Source organism: Canis lupus, chromosome 26 (assembly GCF_003254725.2).
Source record: "Canis lupus dingo isolate Sandy chromosome 26, ASM325472v2, whole genome shotgun sequence".
Classification (NCBI taxonomy): Eukaryota; Metazoa; Chordata; class Mammalia; order Carnivora; family Canidae; genus Canis; species Canis lupus.
Genome location: NC_064268.1, coordinates 29,888,201 through 29,910,557, shown reverse-complemented (window position 1 = coordinate 29,910,557; position 22,357 = coordinate 29,888,201). Strand labels below are relative to the sequence as shown.

The following is a 22,357-nucleotide window of genomic DNA, read 5'->3' as shown; positions in this document are numbered from 1 at the left end:
TTGCAAATAGAAAAGTAGAAATGGTTTTCTTTCTTTTCACATCTATAAATAAATAGGAAGAATAATTAAATACATCTAATTTTGGTGTTTCATGAGGCCTTCGTCAAACAATCTAATTTTCAAAATACCACTCTAAAATTAAAATGCTTATTTTTTCTTTTTTTTAAATGCTTATTTTTTCAAATGTATACTCTGTCAAAAAATATTAATCTTTACTAAAGTTAAATTTCCAGGACACATATTTTTAGATAAATAAAAATTCAAATATCTAACATCTTTATTTTCCTAACATAGCATGATTAAATATGAAATTAAAAGTGATTTTTGATAATGACAAAAATAAACAAATAATAGATTCTGTATTCAGTGACTACCCATTTGCTTCAATTAAACTTGGGAAATTCTAAAAAAAAAAAAAAAAAAAAAGCCACATCATTTTTTGTTGGAGCCACAACAACACAACACTGATTTTTAAATTACCTCTAAAAGACACATTAACATGTAATCTAAAACTTATTTTATATCTATCATGGTTTTTAAGATTTTTTTTTTTTAATTTTTAGGGATGCCTGAGTGGCTTAGTTGGTTAAGCATCCGCCTTCCACACAGGATCATGATCCTGGGGTCCTGGGATCAAGCACCACTTCCAGCTTCCAGCTCCCTGCTCAGTGGGGAGTCTCCTTCTCCCACGCTCTCCTCCTCTCCCCCCACTTGTGATTTTTTTTTTTCTATCTCTCAAATAAAAGAAACAAATGTTTTTTTTAAAAAAAGATTTTTTTAGGGATGCCTAGGTGGCTCAGCAGTTGAGTGTCTGCCTTTGGCTCAGGGAGTAATCCTGGAGTCCCCGGATCAAGTCCCACATCAGGGTCCCTGCTCCCTCTATGTCTCTACCTCTCTCTCTCTCTCTGTGTCTCCCATGAATAAATAAATAAAATCTTTTAAAAAATAAATAAATAAAATTTTAAAAATTCTTTAAAATTTTTAAGTAATCTCTACACCCAACATGGGGCTTGAACTTACAACCCTGAGATCAAGAATCACATGCTCCACTGACTGCACCAGCCAGGCGCCCCTATATCTATCATAGTTCTAAAAAAGATCATATGTCAAAATTATCTCAACGAACACTATCCTTTTGGAAGGAAAAAAAAATGGTTACTCTGAGTCTGACCAATGAACATTTGACCTCATTATTTTTTTTTTTTAACATTTGACCTTGAAAATCAAGTCCACTCTGGAGGGCACACAATTACTTCACAAAACATTTTAATTAACTTTCTGGCAAAACAAAACACCACAAAAACCAAAAACCACTTTATTTTAACAACTTAATTATTCACACAATTCAAAAAACAAAATGTCCTAAGAGGGTGTACATTAATTATATTAATTAAATTATTCCCACATGTTGCACCCACTCTGCCTCACCATCACTAACCACTTTTATTAGGTTCATATGCATTCTTCTAGTACTGCTTCAGGTAAATATAATCACGTACAAATTTAAATTCTAATTACACTCCTTTTACACTGCAGAAACACTTTTGATGTAATAAAGACTTACTTGAAGATCAGATTCAATGAGGAAAATGCCCAATGCGATCACTGCATCTCTCCGTCTTTCATCCAATTGGAAGATCCCATGGAAGTCTACTGGACACATACAAAGCAGCTTTTGGACCTAGAAAATGATACCAACAACAACAAAAACTCATAGATTAAAAAATATATAAGCCCATATTCAGAACATAGGACATAAACTAGTAGCATAAAATCCCAGTAAGTCTACATAACCATAAGTCATTTTTTTCCAATTCAATAATCATAGAAAGATCATCTCCAGCTTCTGAAATGATCATACACATGCTCGTAAAACATATATGCACTGAGGAACCAGGACCAAGAGTTAAAATAATGCATACATGGAGGAGGTCAAGCACAATAGCTAATGTCTGCAATTCAGAGTCAGAACAGTCACCAGTCTCTGCTGCTCAGTGGTGCCCAAGAGGCTTACCCAAACCTACCTATAGTCACAGTGCTTCCAGAAGGATTCTTTAAAAGATAAAATGTGTGTACAGCACTTAGGACTATGCACAGTATGTACTAGGTGCTCAACAAACAGTATCTGTTGTTACTGGATATACCATTAGAGTGGCTAGCAGAAACAAATGGACAATAAGTCAGCAATTTACTAAATATATGTAAAAATTTGAATTTTTTCAAAACAATCGTAAATGTCTAATATAAAGGAACTAAAAATCTGGATTTATTATGACTAGGAATTAGGTGATGCCAATCTTGAAAATCCCTGCCACAAGAATCTCTGAGCAAACACACCAGGAGGCCCCAATATTGCTGTTCTATTAATGGACACAATGAGAAGTCTCTCATTGTCCTTCATATAGTCTGGTGGGATACTGTTGAGCTACCCAGGCATCCCCCTCCCCTTTTTTTTTCTGGTGGGATGTTTTAATGACAAAGGGCATTCCAGTGTAATGCTTGAGATTTGCCCTGAAAATATCAATCAATTACCATTGCAATTTTAAACAAGAAAGGATGTTTTAAAAGGGCAAATAAACAAGCCAGAAAGAGAAGCACCTTCTAACCTGAAGAGAGACAATATTCTTTGTTTCAGTAATTTTCCTCTTAGGAATGATTGTAAAGAAATAATTAGAGGGGTGCCTGGGCACCTCAGTGGTTGAGCATCTGCCTTTGGCTCAGGTCATGATCCCAGGGTCCCGGAATCAAGTCCCACATCAGGCTCCCCACAGGGAGCATGCTTCTCCCTCCACCTATGTCTCTGCCTCTCTTTCTGTGTGTCTCTCATGAATAAATAAATAAAATCTTTTAAAAAAGAGAGAGAGAAATAGGGGATCCCTGGGTGGCTCAGTGGTTTACTGCCTGCCTTTGGCCCAGGCGTGATCCTGGAGTCCCGGGATGGAGTCCCACGTCGGGCTCCTGGCATGGTGCCTGCTTCTCCCTCCTCCTATGTCTCTGCCTCTCTCTCTCTCTCTCTCTCTCTCTCTCTCTCTATCATAAATAAATAAATAAATCTTTAAAAAAAAGAGAGAAATAATGAGAAATCTTCAGGCAAAGATTATGTAAATAAAATATTTTCATCACAGTCTTGTGTGTATCAGTTGAAAATCTGAAATAACCTAAATAACATTAGGAAAATAAATTATTACACCACTTGTTGAAACATTAGGTTAAGCTATGAAACTCTGATAGTCAACCAAATTTTTTTTAAGATTTTATTTATTTATTCATAGAGATACAGAGAGAGAGAGAGAGAGAGAGAGGCAGAGACACAGGCAGGGGGAGAAGCAGGCTCCATGCAGGAAGCCCGACGTGGGACTCAATCCAGGGTCTCCAGGATCACGCCCCAGGCTGCAGGCGGCGCTAAACCGCTGCGCCACCAGGGCTGCCCTCAACCAAATTTTTTAATAAAAACAATGCTTTCATAAAACTTGACCTAATAATACAGACATTAAAAATAATATTTTTCTAAGACTAAATAATGACATGAACAATGAATAATGACAGAATAATGTTTTAAATGTTCTATAAATTCATAAGAGGAATGATCTAAATTATGACAGAAAAAGTACTAGAAGAAAATACATCAAAATGTTGACAGTTATGAGAGGTAGAATGACCAGTGGTTTTATATTCCTTTTCTTTTTTTTAAGTGGGCTTCAAGCTTGAGGCCAACATGGGGCTTGAACTCACGACCCTGAGATCAAGACCTAAGCTGAGATCAAGTCAGACATAACCGACTGAGCCACTCAGGTGCCCTGAGGTTTTACATTTCTTTGTGCTTTTTTTTTTTTTTAAAGATTTATTTATTTATTCATTATAGACATAGAGAGAGAGAAAGAGGCAGAGACACAGGAGGAGGGAGAAGCAGGCTCCATGCACCGGGAGCCTGACGTGGGATTCGATCCCGGGTCTCCAGGATCGCGCCCTGGGCCAAAGGCAGGCGCCAAACCGCTGCGCCACCCAGGGATCTCTTCTTTGTGCTTTTTAAATATTTGCCAAAACATGTTCTAGGAGAAAATGTTACAATCAGGGAAAACATGTAAGTTAAAAATACATACATATGGGGGAAAATCCATACTTTTATGATTAAATAGTTAAAAGAGCATAAAGTAACAGGCAAGAGAGGAATGGAAATATTAAATTCCCACTTTTCTTCAATGTCCCTCCATTTTACAGTCAGAGGGGAAAATAAAATACAAAGAGAGCTACAGACCAACCACAATAAAGTGATGGTTTCAGAGACTCCAGACTCTTCCACCAGTGAATCTCACATCCTGACAAAAAGAATAATCTCTCAAGAAACATCCCTATAAATAAGAAATCGAAGAAAGTGGACTTATAGCAGACTGAGTCAATGAGATCCAAAGAATGCTGATTGACCACCATGGAACCAAAGGGAGGAGTCTGAGGCCCTGTCAAAATCTACGTACTTTGTTCTGTGCAATACTTTACCAACACCTTGTTCAAACACACAGAAGATATACAATGCCACATACCTGACAGGTGAAGCTAATGTGCTACAAGATAAAATGGAAACTTGGAACTCCTCAAAATTGTCATAACCTCATTATTATATATAGAAAAAATATGACTGTACACAAAAAGATAACTCAATATCACCACATGCCAAATACATATACACTTAAGATTTTAAATATTTTTGCTCTCAGTCCTTTTCTCTGTCCCTAGAGATTGCAAGTCTTCTTACCTAAGGACTAGTAATCCTTTCTCTTGAAAATATTTATGTAATATGTTGTACCTGCTTGGCTATTTAATAAGGTAAGATTGTTTTCTGTCTTTGCAATCTCTTAACAGATTGCTTGTGATGCACATCATGTCCTGGTTTAATGCTTATTCAATAACTACTACCTTCTGTGGAGAGGGCTTCTCTACTACCTTCGTGGAAAGCACTTGGGAAATTTTTTTTTTTAATTTATTTATTTTTTATTTTTTTTTATTTATGATAGTCACAGAGAGAGAGAGAGAGAGAGAGAGAGAGGGGCAGAGACACAGGCAGAGGGAGAAGCAGGCTCCATGCACCGGGAGCCCGACGTGGGATTCGATCCCGGGTCTCCAGGATCGCGCCCTGGGCCAAAGGCAGGCGCCAAACCGCTGCGCCACCCAGGGATCCCGCACTTGGGAAATTTTGTTGGGAATTATATTTCCCCAGCAATAGTGCCTGAAGGACTATTTTTAATGGGGTGATCAGAAAAGACCTAAGAAGGTGCCCATTAAAATGAGATCTGATTAAGAAGGAACCAGCCAGGACAAATCAGGCAAAAGCATTCTGGCAGAGGCCACTGGAGAGGCAGAATAATGGGAAAGAAAAAGTGGGGATGTATAGAAGTCCAAGTACGGGCAGAAACTGGGAGCCTGGTTTGTACTGTAATAGCAATAGAGCCAAGGTGGTGCACATTAAAAACCCCAGTTTAGAACTGAGGTTTGGAAGAATCCTTCTGGCCGCCGCATGAAAAATGCATTTGGGAGGACAAGAGTGAAACCACAGAGAGGTCAGGAGATGCTTCAGTAGGCCAGGCAAAGATGGTAATGATCAAAACAGACAGAAACAGTCCAGCTCAGGATGTTTCAGCGGAAGATTATAAGACTTGATGATGGACAACATGTGGAAGCGAGGGAAAGACTGGGTTGCCACTCGAAAAAGTACCTGAAGATGATGCAGGATGATGTGGGGTCTGAGAACTATTCCATACAAGAAGCAGTTAAGAAGCAACATTTAGCCTGGAGACAATAAGACTATAGATAAATACAACTGCTGTCTTCATGTATTTGAAGGGTTCCAGTAACGTCATCAGTAATATCTACCCCTATTTGTGCAACAGTTATTAGTGCATTTATCTGTCCACTAATCTGCAAGCTCCCGGGAGGCACAAAATCATCTCTTATCTTCGTATCTCTGTCTTCTACACTGGGGACAAGCGCTAAGACAGACACACTCACTCTCCCCCAGGATGCAGGCCTGCCTCTATTCTTAGTTTTTGCTCAGACTTCATTGGCCAGTGTGGCAGGTTCTCTTCTCAATCCAGGCTGCCAGCCTATTCTGGCACTTGCCCCAGAGGGGAGGCAAACCCCAAGGTCTCTTCATTTACATCAAGCATAAGAACTAGATTTCTCCTCACAGGGCAGATGTTCTGGATTGGGTTTCATTTCCTGTTTGCTTATTCCTTTCTTTTTTAGGCATTACACTCTGGAAACTAATACTCAGAGTGGATGTAAACATGAGCTCTAGCAATATCCCAGGATAAGAATTCCCCATCAGGAACATGTTTAAACCCTGCTGCTCATGTAGCTGTCACCCTACCTGGTAGAGACATCTGAAGGCAGCACAATTTTTACCATTCTTGTCTCCATCTTAAATCCCCAGAGGAGCTCTGGGCTATTCTTTTTTTTTTTTTTCTTTTTAAAGATTTTATTTATTTATTCATGAGAGACAGACAGAGAGAGAGAGAGAGAGAGAGAGAGAGAGAAGCAGAGACACAGGCAGAGGGAGAAGCAGGCTCCATGCAAAGAGCCCGATGTGGGACTCGATCCTAGGTCTCCAGGATCACACCCCAGGCTGCAGGCGGCGCTAAACCGCTGCGCCACGGGGCTGCCCAGCTTTGGGCTATTCTGACTTCAAACCTTCCTCTCTATCTCCACTTAATTAAAAATATATAAATAGAAATCATTTGTGACAATTTAAGATTACTCTAAAAGCTAGACACGCAGTTTTAAAATGTGAAGGAAAGATACCAAAAAGAACTAATAAACCACTTAGAGACCTACATAATAATTCAGGAATGCATGAACCACATCTGTGTGGCAGGCAGAACAATGGCCTGCCCAAAGATGTCTGTGTCCTAATTCCTGGAACCTGTGAGCATGTTACCTCCCATGGCAAATGGATGTAATTAGGTTGCAGATATAAACAGGTTAAAAGGACTTTGAACTGAAGAGATTATTCTAGATTATTTCAGTGAGACCAATGTACGGGAGAGGCAAAAGAGGAGGTGAGAGTGACAGGATGTGAGGGCTTGGCCCCACATTGCTGGTGTTGAAGATGGAAGAAGAGGCTATGATCGAGGAATGTAGGGATCTCTAGAAGCTATAATGGCAATGGTTGTCCCCTGGAGTCTCAAGGAAGGTATATAGCCCCGCCATCACCTCTTTAGTCCAGTGACACCAGTGTTGGGCTTCTAATCTATAGAACTGCAAAACAATAAATTAGTGTTGTTCTAAACCACTAAGTTTGGGCAGCCGAGGTGCTCAGTGGTTTAGCACCGCCTTCAGCTCAGGGCGTGATCCTAGAGACCCTGGATCGAGTTCCAGGTCAGGCTCCCTGCATGGAGCCTGCTTCTCCCTCTGCCTGTGTCTCTGCGCCTCTCTCTCTCTCTGTGTCTCTCATGAATAAATAAATAAAATCTTAAAAAAAAAAAAACCACTAAGTTTATGGTAATTTATTACAGCTACAATAGAAAACTAACACAATTGGTCATAGAATATTATACAAAACTCAAGACCTAGACTACCTATCCAGCAAGATATAAACATTACTAATCAGATTATAGGCAATACTTAATTCCATCTTTTTTTTTTCCCTGTAATTTCCATTGGGAACATTGTTAATTAACTTTAGAATCAGAAATTTTTAAAAAAAATTTTAAATACTGCAAACAACTTTGCTATTAATGCATTTATCTATCTATTTATCTCTCTAACTGGGGGGTGGGGCAGGGGGAAGAGGCGAGAGAATCTCAACAGGCTCAGTGTAGAGCCTGATCCCACGACCCCAAGATCATAACCAGAGCCCAAAACACGAGTCAGACACTCAACCAAATGAGCCACCCAGGCACCCCAATGCATATCTTTTTTTTTTTTTTTAGTATTTTATTTATTTATTCATGAGAGACACAGAGAGAGAGACAGAGATAGAGGCAGAGACACAGGCAGAGGGAGAAGCAGGCCCCACACAGGAAGCCCGATGCGGGACTCGATCCCGGGTCCCCAGGACCACACCCCGGGCCGCAATGAGCCACCCAGGCACCCCAATATCTTATTTTTAAAAGGATGATAATATTTATACTCTGAAAGCTTGAAAAATAAGAGAAAAGTGTATAGAGTTTCAAAGAATATAATCTGGGTAATCCAAGAACAAAGAAGTAATGTAAAACTGAAAGAAAATCTAAGTCAAATAAGCTAAACAGATATCTTCTACAGACAACAGTCTTATAACTTAATTCCAACATCTCACTATCAGTAAATCAATTCCTATTTATTTATATTTTAAAGATTCTTAATTAATTTCTATACCCATTGTGAGGTTCAAATTTACAACCCTGAGATCAAGAGTCACGTGCTTTACTAACTGAGCCCGCCAGGCACTCCAAAACAACTCCTATTTAACTACAACTTCCCAGAGAGTCTCAATTCAAGAAGAAAAGTTTTTCTGTTTTGAAGGAACAAGAGATGCAGCTATGCCAACCCTGACAAAGACACCTGTGGCTACATAACAACAGACATGGCAAAAAGTGAAGCAGGTAGCACCTGAAACAAGAGACTCGAGCATATAAAGTTTAAATTCACAAAATGGCCTTGAAAATATTTCACAGCTCTACGTGAATAAAACCAAACTTTTAAAATCACTCATTAGAAAAAAAAAAAGGAAGGAAGGAAGGAAGGAAGGAAAGGAAAGAAAGAAAAGAAAGAAAAAAATTCACAGGACAAATGGAATTTAACACTGAGCTTTTCTTGGTGTAGTTTCTGTAAAAACATCTAGAATCCATGCGAGTTCTACTACTAGACTGAAATGACGTTCACCTGGGCTTCAGACCTGCGGCCCTCTAGTAACTCCCAAATGTACACAGAATTGGAGACGGAGAGCCAGAAGAAATTGCACATTTATCTGCCAAATGTCCCCTTTCAGGTAGATCATGTGTAATCTTATCCTTGTTTATAGGCTAGGCAACTAGGCCCAGATAGGTTAAGTACAAACTTAGACAACAGGCTCTTAACTAGACCCTCTCTCTGACTTTTGTCTCTCTCTACTCCAATATCACCACTGCGGGCCCACAACCTTCAACAGCTCCCCATCCCAGTGAACACTCAATTCACCCTCCCAACCTGGCAATGAAGGTCTTTCCTGATTTCCCCCCAAAACTGGCCCCAAATACAGTGCTTACTTCTCCCTGCCTGGCTTCTTCCATGTTCTTCACTCATCTGCGACATTTCGTTCGATCTGCCTATCTCCCTATAAAAATTCTACCCATCCAAGATCCATCTCAACTATCTCCCACTTCTCAAAGCTTATCCAGACAGCAGCAATGTGCTATGATCTTTCCCACTGCATCTCCCAATAGCCCATCAAGAGCAATGTACTTGATAATTATCTTGAGATAATTATCTTTTTTTAAAAAAGATTTTATTTATTTAAGACAGAGAGAGCACAAGTGAGGAGGAGGAGGAGCAGCAGAGGGAGAGGGAGAAGCACACTTCCTGCTAAGCAAGGAGCCCGATGCAGGGCTCAATCTCAGACCCTGAGATCATGACCTGAGCCAAAGGCAGATGCTTAACAACTGAGCTACCCAGGCACCCCGAGAGAATTACTTTTTTAAAAAAATATTTTATTTATTCATGAGAGGTACAGAGAAAGAGAGAGAGAGAGGCAGAGACACAGGCAGAAGGAAAAGCAGGCTCCACACAGGGAGCCCGATGCGGGACTTGATCCCGGGACTCCAGAATCACGCCCTGGACCGAAGGGAGGTGCCAAACTGCTGAGCTACCCAGGGATCCCTGAGAATTATCTTTTTAAAAATCTTATTTTGGAGTTACTTGAATACTTATCTTCCACTCACTGCAGACAGGACTATATCCCCCTTATCCTATATCCACTGCACCCTACACATTCCATAAACTTAACTATTTAGGGGAACTAAAGCGGCCAATGTGACAGGGATTTAATGGGAGGAGAAGGAAAGGAAAAAGAAGAAGATCACTAGAATCTAGTCTTCCTATTGTAGGGTTTTAACTATGTTGTGACATTTGTCATAAAATCAGTACTGAGCACAGTGCTGGCATGCAATTGGCATTGAACAAATATTTGCAGCAGCATCAAACGAATGGAGGGATGGATGAAAGAATAATCGAATGAAGTCATATATAATATACAGTCACAGCCTCACAATCCTTATGATCTAGCCAGAGTTACACAACCAATAAAAATGACACAACTAGTGAAGAATGCAAGCCAGAAACCAAATGATGATGGGCCCTGAAAGCCTGGCTCTAGGTCTAGGCTCTGATGCAAAATGCCCTTGGAAACTGGGACTCGGGATCCCTGGGTGGCGCAGCGGTTTGGCGCCTGCCTTTGGCCCAGGGCGCGATCCTAGAGACCCGGGATCGAATCCCACATCGGGCTCCCAGTGCATGGAGCCTGCTTCTCCATCTGCCTGTGTCTCTGCCTCTCTCTCTCTCTCTCTCTCTGTGACTATCATAAATAAATAAAAATTAAAAAAAAAAAAAAAAAGAAACTGGGACTCTTATGAAGAGGGAAAAAAAAAAAAAAAGTGAAGACTTAAAACCAGGTCCTACTGAAGTCATCACATATCAGATAAGGGAAAACCAGTTCTGGTGGGTTCCAGTATCTAAATACTGGAAGCTAACAGTTACTGAGCATTTATCACATGTGAGGTGCTGGTTTGTACGATCTCCTCTAATCCTCACAACAGTACACTGAGTAGTTATTATTTATTATCCCCATTCTAAGGATGAAGAAACTGAGACACAGAGAGGTCACTGTCCTAATGCAGAATAATGCATTAATACTATAATTTTTAAAATGAAAAAAAAAACTAATTTATTTTCAGAATTTTGCAACAAACTAACAGGTTCATTGTTTTTAGAGGGCAGAGTAGATCCCATCATTGTAAGAGGTCACTAAACTTAAATCTGACAGAGATGGCCAGGGTTACTTCCATTTATAAAAAGGATCCAGAGGGGCTCTGGGCAACACTTTGAGATCAATAAGCCAACGGACAGCAAGGAGGCTATAAAGGTAACTTGCAAAGAACTTTCGACAATATATTTTTTTAAAGATTTTATTTACTTACTCATGAGAGACACAGAAAGAGAGGCAGAGACACAGGCAGAGGGAGAAGCAGGCTCCATGCAGGGAACCCGATGTGGGACTCAATCCCAGGATTCAATCCTGGGACTCCAGGATCACGCGCTGAGCCAAAGGCAGACACTCAACCGCTGGGCCACCCAGGCGTCCTTGACAATATTTTTTTTAACTCAAGGCCATTAAAAAACAGAGACCAGGGCACCTGGGTGGCTCAGTCGGTTAAGCATCCAACTCTTCATCTCAGCTCAGGTCTTGATCTCAGGGTCATGAATTCAAGCACCAGTGTGGAGCCTACTTTAAAAAAAAAAAAAAAGAGAGAGAGAGAGAGAGAGAGAGACCACAAGGTGAATTTAGACTGCCAAAGGAAGGAAATGCCAAACCAAAGAGAAAACAAGATGCCCTCACAAGTCTGGATGACTGGGCAGAAAACTGCAGATGAAAAGTCAAACATAACAGTGGGTGTAGGTAAGGTATTTAGGTCAAAATAAAGCCACTCTAATAGCATTACAAGCTGGCTAATTAAACAATTTTTTAAGAGTACAACTTTTGTTATCTGAAACTTCTGGGAATAGTCTTTCTGGAGAGAAAGAAAATTCCCTGAGAACTAGAGATTAAGCTTTAAGTATTAGTGGCAGTGTTTTGTTAAATCCATTTTTTAATTGTTTTTCTCAAATGTACTGTCCCCATGGAGAACACTGAACATAAGCTAACCTTTGTTGTTGTTGTTGTTTTTAAGATTTTATTTATTTATTCATGAGAGACAGAAAGAGACAGAGATATAGGCAGAGAGAGAAGCAGGATCACAACCTGAGCCAAAGGCAGACGCTGAACCACTGAGCCACTCGGGCATCCCTATGTGTGCCTTTACAAGCAATGAGTGAGTTTGTTTCTTGAGCCCTGCTCATGTGCCTGGTAGGGTACAGTACATACAAATGCACATCTGTGATTCCTGACATATCATTTCAATAGGCAATGATCAGGGTAGCTCCACAGAGTTGGGAGGTTGTGATTTTCACTCCAACTCTGCTGCTTCTTACCTAAGTGACCCCAGATAACGACAAAACCCACCTGAACATCTCGAACTTTGTATTTCCTTCTGTAAAATGTGGACAAAACACCAAGCATATGTGTGTGTGTGTATATACACCTATATATGGAAATCCACAGAATCTTGTTGATGTTGTAAAACTATGCAAATATTGGCAAGTCATCCCCCCTCAAGCTTCAGTTTTCTCACATATAAGAGGATAAACAGATAGTTTTTTGCAACGTATGCTCTAGCAATAAAATCCTGTCCAAGAACCACCTATAATCATGAGAGAATAACAGGACCTGGGTTTAACTTCCTGCCATAAAACAACTAGGAAAACAAATAAATATATGAAACCACTGATTTCACACACTGGACAAGTAGCACAGGTCTATAATACCTGAGAGACAGGAAACAAAGTAAGCCCTATGACTGCCTGGTTTTCTGCCAGAAGACACATCTCAGACCACGGCATAGGAAAGGGCATTCCAAGCATCATGATGGTCTAAGTGGAAGAGACAGAAAAAGAGTACAGGAAGTCTAAAGTAGCTAGAAATTCTGAAGAGGAGAGAGCTAAACAAAAAACGCTCCAAAAATCATAACAGAGTTCCCCTGAATCTTGGATGGATACTAGACATACCAGTATAGTTGATATTCCATGAAGATGGAAAACAACCACCAGGAAACTGTGAGCTGAATGGCTCCAAGAGCACATACAGAGCTGAGAGGTATCTGAGTTACTCCCACCCAGAGCAGAAAGCCCTCAAAGCATTCAGTAGAGACCTCAAGAGGACCGCACCACAGCAGTGGAGTTAGTTAAACTAACCCTGTAGCAAAAGCTATTATAGACCTGCCCTAACAAAGTTTTAAAGTTAGCTTTGTAATAGATGCAGAAAAAGCATTTGAAAAAAATTCCACAGTACTTCACAATAAAAAACACTCAGCAAACTAGAAATAGGAGGGAATTGGAGGGCCTGGGTGGCTCAGTGGGTTAAGTGTCCAACTTTTGATTTCAGCTCAGGTCATAATCTTGGGATTGTGAGACTGAACTCTGTGATGGGTTCTGCACTGGGCATGGAGTCTGCTTAAGATTCTCCCTCTCCCTCTTCCTTTGCCCCTACCCAGGTCGAAAAGAAAGAAAAGGAAAAAAGAAAAGAAAAGAAAAGAAAAGAAAAGAAAAGAAAAGAAAAGAAAAGAAAAGAAAAGAAAAGAAAAGAAAAGAAAAGAAAGAGAAAGAAAAGAAAAGAAAGAAAAGAAAAGAAAGAAAAAGAAAAGAAAAGAAAAGAAAGAAAAGAAAAGAAAAGAAAAGAAATAGAAGGGAACTTGATAAAGGGCATCTATAAAAAACTCACAACTAACATCATATTTACCAGTTAAAGGCTGAAAGTTGCCCCCCCTATCAGGACAAGACAAAGATGTCCACTCTCACTGTCTCCATCTAGTATTATTCTGGAGGTTCTAACCAGGACAATGAGACAAGAAAATGGAAAAAAATGCATTTGGTTTCAAAAAGAAAAAGCAAAGCTATATTTACAGATGGCATAATCTTGTACATAGAAAAAATCCTAATAAGTATTAGAACTAAAAGCAAGTTCAGCAAGGTTGCAGGAACAAGATCAATATAAAAAAAGTCAACTGCAACTATTAGGGTTTCAGTCTTACAAGATGAAAGAGTTCTGAAGATGGATAGTGGTGATGGTAGTAAAACATTATAAATGTATTCATCAACACCATTTACTTTGGCTTCTTGGCACTTGTTAGCATTTTCAATTACATTTTCTTACAGTTTTTTGTTTAATGACAGCTCCATGACAGTAAGACGATGTCTACTCATTTTTCCCTCTAATGGGCTCCTTCAAGGCCTGGCATACAGCAAGCCCTCAAAGATAAAAATGAATGAATGAATGATCAAACAAATGTCACCATCGTTTGCTTTATAATGGTACATATAGCTTGGTTTCCCTGAATCCAGACCTCCAGACCAGCCTTACACATAGAAATAGTCAGGAAAAGAGAACAGCTTCAGCAGCAAAGATAGAGCCACTCAGACTAAGTAAGTAGGGCAGCCCTGGTGGTTCAGTGGTTTAGCGCTGCCTTCAGCCCAGGGCCTGATCCTGGAGACCCAGGATCGAGTCCCACTCAGGCTCCCTGCATGGAGCCTACTTCTCCCTCTGCCTGTGTCTCTGTACCCACCTCCCTGTGTCTCTCATGAATAAATAAAATTTAAAAATATATATACAATTCTTTAAAAAAAAAAAAAGAATTAAGTGAATAAATGCAAGTGAGATTTGAGGATTTTTGCCTCAACTCATATAAACTAAAGTACTGTTCTGGCCAGCTTGGCAATTGTGGATGGGTGTTGATGGAAAAAGGCCAAACCTTTTTCCAAAATGCCAAGATGGATGAGAGAAGTAAATACAAAAACAAATAAATATATAAGTAATGAAGAAAATGAAGTGCACAGATACATTTCAGCAATTTAAATCAGGGATGGGAATAGCTGCTGATAGAAGGGATTGGAGGCAACCACATCTCCACTAGGTACAAACTGCAAACAGATAGTAGAAGAGAACATCTGCAGTAAGGAGTCAGAAATAGAACATTTCTGCCCTCTGGGGGAGCAAACAGCTAGTGACACATCAATTCTGAGAATCCCTAAGGACATGGAGATAAACAATGCAGCCATAATCTTAACGCACATTACTCATGGCCCTGAAATATTCATGAGCTCTTTAATGTCTCATCAATTCAATCCAAACTCTAAGTCTGAGACTACCTATGAAGCCACCTGCTTTCTTCTCATTCTCATCTATACTCTTCCCTTTAAATATACTATATTTCTGATGAACCCTATTGCTGCTGTTCTTCATTTTCCTCTGTATTTTACTCTCTGTTCTATCTGAAATGACCTTCCCTTGCCAACCACTGGTGGCATTTACAAATGTCCATCCCTATCACTTTCCGGCCTTCCTTATTCAAAATCTCAGCTGAAAGTAACCTCCCGGCAAGTACCAACAATACTTTTACTTTCTTAGAGCATGTTTCACTCTTTTACCCTTCTATTACATTTTTACTACCCATCAAGAACCATAGAGAAAAGGCTTGGGGCCTGAAGAAAAAATTATCTGTACCTCCCATTGTCACACCAGTAGAATGCAAAATGGGTAAATATCTTCCCAGAAGAGTTCTATTGAAAAGCCATATGGTTCACTACCACTTCCTTTATGGACAGCCCCCCACCTATCACTGCTTCTACTTACTTGTAAATTAGTTGAGGGTCAGAATTATGTGCACACCTAGTAGACAAAACTGTTGAAAGATACCCAGAGCATAAACAGCTAGAAGCCAGTATCTAAGCAACTGCAAGTATGAAGAGAAACCTGAATTCAAGTTTCCACACAGCAGAAAACAAGAGCACAATATCACATGACCACTTCTACCTTGTAGGTTTTTTGGTTGTTTAATTCATAATTTAACATAGCCAACCATGATCAAATATCATTATCTTAAAATCAAAAGAATAAGACTCCCTCTTATGCTTGCAGAATTGTCAGAAAAAAGTAAATAAAATCCAACAACAACGCTATAGATAAATATACATGAGTTGTCTTGCTGATGCTATCTACCATAACTAAGTACAGTCCTTTGAAAACAGTTGTGCAATAAACATCAAGACCCATCCACAATTTAACAGAAGAATGTGATTCAGAAGAAGACAAGACTCTAGTTGTACAAACATGCTATTTTACAAGGGAAAAACTAGGCAGCGTAAATAGAGAAAGGTTTAATTATGATCTATCAATACAAAATATGATATGTAGCCATTAAAATAATAAATATAGGCTATTTTTTAAACTCTTTTTTTTTAAGATTTTATTTGTTTATTCATGAGAGGCACAGAGAGAGAGAGAGAGAGGCAGAGACACAAGAAGAGGGAGAAGCAGGCTCCATGCAGGGAGCCCGATGTGGGACTCAATCCTGGGTCTCCAGGATCAGGCCCTGGGCTGAAGGCAGCACTAAACCGCTGAGCCATCCGGGCTGGGCTGCCCAATAGGCTTTTTTTTTTTTTTTTTTTTTTTAAAAGCAATAACATAAATATAGCTAAAGACTAAAAAGGAAATCTAAGAAATTAAAATGCTAATGTATTCGGGTTATGGGGTGAATTGTGTCCCTCGCCCCCTAAATTCATATATTGAAATCCTCATCTGCAAGTACCTCAGAATGTGACTGTATTTGGACAAAGGGTTTTTAGATGAGTGAGCCAGTCCTATCAATCTAATATTCTTATAAAAAGAGATTATAATACAAAACGACAGAGAGGAAAGACTATGTGAAGGCACATGAAGACAGCTATCTACAATCAAAGAGAAAGGCTTCAAAAGAAATTAACACTACTGACAGCTTCATCTTGGATTTCTAGCATCCAGAATTATGAGAAAATAAATTTCTGCTGTTTAAGTCATTGTGATCTTTGTTACAATAGCCCTACCAAACTAATACGGTTAATGTGGCATGATTACAGGTAAAGATTTTTTTCTTCTTCCAATTTTTTCTCAAAATATATTAGATCTGGTTTAACAACAGTGGTTCTAGCATCATGAATTTTCTCTACGGACACTAATTTTCCCTCCTCTTACTCTATAGATGGTTGTTTTTTGCATGGCCTCACAAAGGAAAGGGAGTGAGGATGGAAATTTTCAGCTTCACAAGGCTGAAAAAAAATGCCAATATCATGATTTTCACTCCAAGGCAAACCACTCTAAAGGAGTAGATAATCATGCACCTTCAGAAAGCCCTGAGCGTCAGGACATACATTCCTCTAATTAGAGATGAGAGTTAACCAGCACTTCTGGAGCACATCTCTCCATCAGGAAGGCTCTGGCCTGTCCCTAATGCTGCAGTGCCATTTAAATACCACACTGAGGACAGCACGGGTGGCTCAGGCGGTTTAGTGCCACCTTTGGCTCAGGGTGTGATCCTGGGGACCCGGGATAGGGTCCCACATAGGGCTCCCTGCATGGAGCCTGCTTCTCCCTCTGCCTGTGTCTCTGGCCCTCTCTCTCTCTCTGTCTCTCATGAATAAATAAATAAAATCTTAATAAATAAATACCACATTGAGTTAGCTAAGACACTTCAAGATTCTGGCATTCTAACTGAAGAAAAGAGGATATTTTAAGACACGGGAAAATATTCTGATCAAAGCCTCCTGAGGGTGGGAAGGGCAAAGAATGCTGCCTACTTTTCAGCTCTGTCAGGAACTCTTCATGTCCCAGGGTTCAGGGTCCATTAGTATGATACAGGCCAGACAAGGAAAGGCAGGAACAGGTAATCAAGATCCTAGGTACAGAGGAGTATAAGTAGGCAGATCCAGGAGGAAGCTAGACAGAGGCAGCTCAGTACCATTCTGAAGACAAATGAGAATGAGGAAAGCAGAGCAAGACTAGCAGGCAGAAAGAAATCAGAGAGTAGGAGACTGGAAGCCAACCATACATGGAGATTCCACTACAGACAGTACTCTCTTGTCTATTTCTCTCCTCTCACCTTTCTCCGAGAAGGAGAGGGCTGCATGGGATGTGATCTAGAGGGACACTGATGGTGTCTTCAGGATAGCCCTCAATCCTGGGGGTGGGTCTTATGACTGCGGCTCCAGTGTTAGAGCAGCCTAGCAGGAAAAGGTCAAAGCTCAGCTACAGATCAGAGAATAGATACCAAGGGTTTGACTATCTGAACATGGCAGGAGTCTGGTCACCGGACGTGGGATACAAGAGTAGATGGGGTACTTGTAGTAAGTCTGACTTGATGCTAATCACCCGAGCAATCTCATTATTAACAGTGTTTCTTATTGATTTGGCCTACCTACCATGTACTAATTAACAGTAGGTGCTCAACAAATGTTTTCTGAATGAAAGAGTGAATTAATTAAAGGAAAAGTAAAATTTACTTAGACAATAGGCTAAGTTTCACAGCCTGGGATCAGAGTGGGTGAGTGGAGTAAGGAAACACCACTGTGGCATATAGTCAGATAAAGACAGGGAAAGTTATGTCGTTAATGTTCCCCAAGTGTCATAAAAGCAGGTCAGGGCTGCCTGAGTTACTAATGTCTGAGCTGAGATGTCAGGTCTAGCTCAGAAAACTGAGCTGTCCTCAGCTCAACCCTATCTGGACCAAGCCTTCTCTCTGGAAAAAAATAAAGAAGAAGAAGAAAAAAAAAAAAAAAACAGAAACAAATAAATGAGAAAAAGAGGTTTTTCAACACTCATCTCCCCACTTAAATCCTCACCTTCATTATCCTGGGTACTCAGAAATTCCTTTACTCTAAAGAACCTCAAAAATACTTCCCTAGGAATGCTGAGGGCTTATTGTCAATTGTTTCAAAGTAGTGGAATGTAGTGAGCAGCCATATATTATAAGACTAAATAGTAACAATGATCCCTAGCATAATCAAGTCTCAGGATCCCAGAGGAGGATAAGAGGAATCCATGTATATCTGATGAATCAGCCATCTACAGAAGCCTTCTCTAAGAAAGAAATTATTTCAAGGTCCCTAAGACCACTCACACATACATAGTTGTACTCGTCACTAAATTACAGTAAATTATACTAGTTTATCAGCAAGAGAAAAAGACAGGTGGAATCTAGAGAAACCTGTGCATGGGCGTCTTCATGTTCTCTCCCTCCTGTAAAGGTATACACCAAGCATGCTCCCTTCTAAAGCAGCAATGTAGTAACATGAATGCTATGTTTGTACCTAGGGATGTCCATTAGAGACACAGCACCTAAGATTTTTATTGATAGACACAGGCACTGTCTGCCTAGCAACCGTCAAAACTCCAGATTCCCAGGAGGAAAGCAGGTGTCAATATAAACCATATTGTTTGTACAAAGAGTCTAGGCACAATGAACCACCCCTATCAGGGAATGGAGGGAACAGTTCAAGTGTCAAGTTCCCAGATGTGAGCCAAGGACCAACATTGCAAGCAACCCCTTCTGAAGACTGCAGCCTCAAGCTGGCTCGGTTAAGTCTTTTCTAAAGTGACTTGTAGGGGGATCCCTGGGTGGCTCAGTGGTTTAGCCCCTGCCTTCGGCCCAGGGCATGATCTTGGAGACCTGGGATCGAGTCCTACACTGGGCTCCCTGCATGGAGCCTGCTTCTCCCTCTGCCTGTGTCTCTGCCTCTCTCTCTCTCTGTGTGTCTCTCATGAATAAATAAATAAAATCTTTAAAAAAATAAAAATAAAGTGACTTGTAAATGTTGCCAAAGAAGCTGAAGTACCTCCCAAACTAAGAGATGGTACTGGGGAGCTGTGAACCTAAAAGCTGTATTAATTATTTGTATATCTTAATTTTGACAACCAAAGCAGTTACTATCAGATACAAAGCTAACAATGCTGCAATTACAGAATGTTCTTTTGATTATGGAAGAAGACTAAAGCAAGCCAGTTGAGCTTAAGGTGCATTTCTCAAGAGTTACTGAGTAGGAAAGGGTACCCTGCTAAAGCCGCAGGACTGTCTTCACCCAATTCCCTACAATCTCTCCTCTTCTCCAAGTCCAGCAAACAAACTTCTGATATGCTTTTTGGTCCTCCCACTAAGAAGAGAATGTGCTGACTAGCTGGCATGAATTTGTTTGTTTTTTGTTTTAAATATTTTATTTATTTATTCGCGAGAGACACAGAGAGAGAGAAAGAGAGAGGCAGAGACACAGGCAGAGGGAGAAGCAGGTTCCATGCAGGAAGCGTGACACGGGACTCGATCCCAGGACTCCAAGATCAAGGCCTGGGCCGAAGGTGGTGCTAAACTGTGAGCCACCTGGGCTGCCCATTTTTTTTTTTTTTTTTTAAAGGCTGGCATGAATTTGATTTGTTAAGCCAGCACTGTGGTCCATCAGTCAGGCTCATGTAATGCTCACAGTTCTCAATCATTAGGTACCAGGTGCCTGCCTGCCTTTAGTTCTGTCATTTTGTTGATCTTCATAACCTCTTAACACATACTGTTCATGTATTTTGCAGAAGAAAGCAAAGTTCAGATTGGGGAACTCACCTACCCAGAATCACACTAATATAAGCAAATGATACGGGATTTAAATTCAGGTATTCATATCTCTAGAACTCATGTACTTTCTCCTGAATTCCTCCTTCAATTAGAAGTCAAGTTGGCATCAATCTCCCAGGACCTGTTCACCCTACAGGTAAGTTAGAAATCAGATTTAAGAACCCACAAAGCCAAGGACACTATGCAGAGAGCCTAATACAGCATTTCAGCCTCACCCTCACCAGGGCCACAAAACGACTCTCAACTGCAGCAGATGGGTCTCCAGTCTCTACCACTTTTCTCCTACTCTTAGACGACAGATCTCTTTGTACCTGCCAGAAAGCTGCATCGGAAAAAAACAAAAAACAAAAAACATCGCATAGGGTGTCTCGGTGACACAGCTGATCCAGCAGCCAGCTCTTGGTTTCAGCTGGGGTCCTGATCTCAGGGTCATGAAATCCAGCCCAGCTCTGAAGTCCGCAGTCCACCTAAAACTCTCTAACCTTCTCCCTCTACCCCTCCAGATCATGCATATGCTCTCTCTCTCCCTCTCTCTAATAAATAAATCTTAATTTTATTTTTTTTAAGATTTTATTTATGTATTCATGAGAGAGAGAGAGAGAGAGAGAGGCAGAGACACAGGCAGAGGGAGAAGCAGGCTCCATGCAGGGAGCCTGATGTGGGACTCGATCCCGTGACTCCAGGACCACCTCCTGGGCCAAAGGCGGCGCTAAACCGCCAAGCCACCCAGGGATCCCCTAAATCTTAATTTTAAAAAAGAGAAAGGAAAAAATGAATACCACCCCTTCAGTCCTAACACCCCATAATTAATCTCATCACAGGTTGGTTGGGGAGGAAAGCTGATGTTTACTGCTCACCCACTCTACGGAAGGCCCTTTATGCTTGAATTCGTTTACTCCTCAAGAACCACTGCATTTCACCCATAAGGAAACAGGCTCTCAGAGTTGAAATAACTTGCCCAAGTTATATTATGGGAGGACCAAGAGAGAAAGTGCGGGGAACAAACAGGTCTGACTCTAAAATCTGGGTTCTTTCCACCAGTGGAGGCACACCTTTGAGTTTCCTTTCACCTTTCTCCCGAGGCAAAGAAAGTCCCCCCGGCATCAATTCGCCTTCCTCCTCTGAAGCAATCCTGAATTCAATCCTCTGCCCGCTGACACTTCATTCCTCCTCGCTGCCACCATCCCTCTTCAAAACACCATCTCCTACCAGTCTAATGCCCCCTCTAGACTCACAGAAAGACAACGCGCCGATCTGCATTTCAGAAGCTCTTTCAGATGTACTGTTTCATCCTCCCTTCACAGCAGCGTGAGGCGGGCAAAGCAGGTAAGCACCCCCCTCCTCGCCCCCCCCCCCCTTTACGAGAACAGCATCTCTCCAAGGTCACGGAATAAGCAGCAGAGGAAGTCGGGAGCTGAGCCCCTAGGGTTCGACTCTGGTCCTTTGCTCTTCCCACAGCTTCTCCCTGCCTGCCGCCCCCGCCCCTGCGATGTCACAAGGTGCCTCCTTGGCTCAAACCCCGGCCTGTGGCTCAGGTCCCTCTCGCGCCACCGACCCGCCAAGTCCCCGTCTGCCCTGCGCACTCCTTGCCCAAACCACCCCGTTACCCACCTCTCTCTTCACCGGCGATCTCCACCCACGGGCCTCCTCACCACCCCCCGTCCTGTCACAGGCAGCTGGCGAGCCCTGTTCAGCCTCCCACAGACCCTCGCCCCGCCGATCACCCGCTTTGCCGCCCCGAACCCCCTTCTCCTGTCAGCCCGAGGCCCGGGCGGCCAAGGCTACCTTCTCCAAAGACGCCGGTCTCTGCACGGCCAGGGAGCGGGCCAACGACAGGACCGTGTTGAAGTAGAAGCCCCTCGAGGAGCTGGAGCCGGAGCTGGAGCCGCCGCCGCCGCCGGAGCTGCCGCCGCCCCCTCCCCGGGCCGCGGCAGCCGCCATCATCGCGCGCGCGGCGGCGCTGCCCGCGGGCTCCTCGCACCCGGCCTGCGAGCGCCACAGCCCACGGCGCAGGCGCGGCGGCATCCGCCTTCCCCGCCACGTGACCTCTGTTGTCGACACCGAGTGGGGCGTGGCCGCGGGGCGGTCCCACCGCGGGAGGGGAGAGAGAAGCCGAG

The 22,357-nt window shown here is 41.7% G+C and overlaps 1 protein-coding gene across 1 annotated transcript in view; it reads right to left on the bottom strand.

The window, feature by feature from the left end:
* Nucleotides 1-22,237, bottom strand: part of PI4KA (phosphatidylinositol 4-kinase alpha) — a 118,311-nt gene extending 96,074 nt beyond the window's left edge. The window contains exons 1-2 of the mRNA XM_035706280.2: nucleotides 22,026-22,237; nucleotides 1,565-1,681 (exon numbers count right to left, since the gene is read on the bottom strand). Of these exons, the coding sequence (XP_035562173.1) occupies nucleotides 1,565-1,681; nucleotides 22,026-22,184 (276 nt within the window). The 5' untranslated portion in view covers nucleotides 22,185-22,237. The remainder of the gene's footprint in view (nucleotides 1-1,564; nucleotides 1,682-22,025) is intronic.
* Between the last annotated feature and the right edge of the window lie 120 nt (nucleotides 22,238-22,357).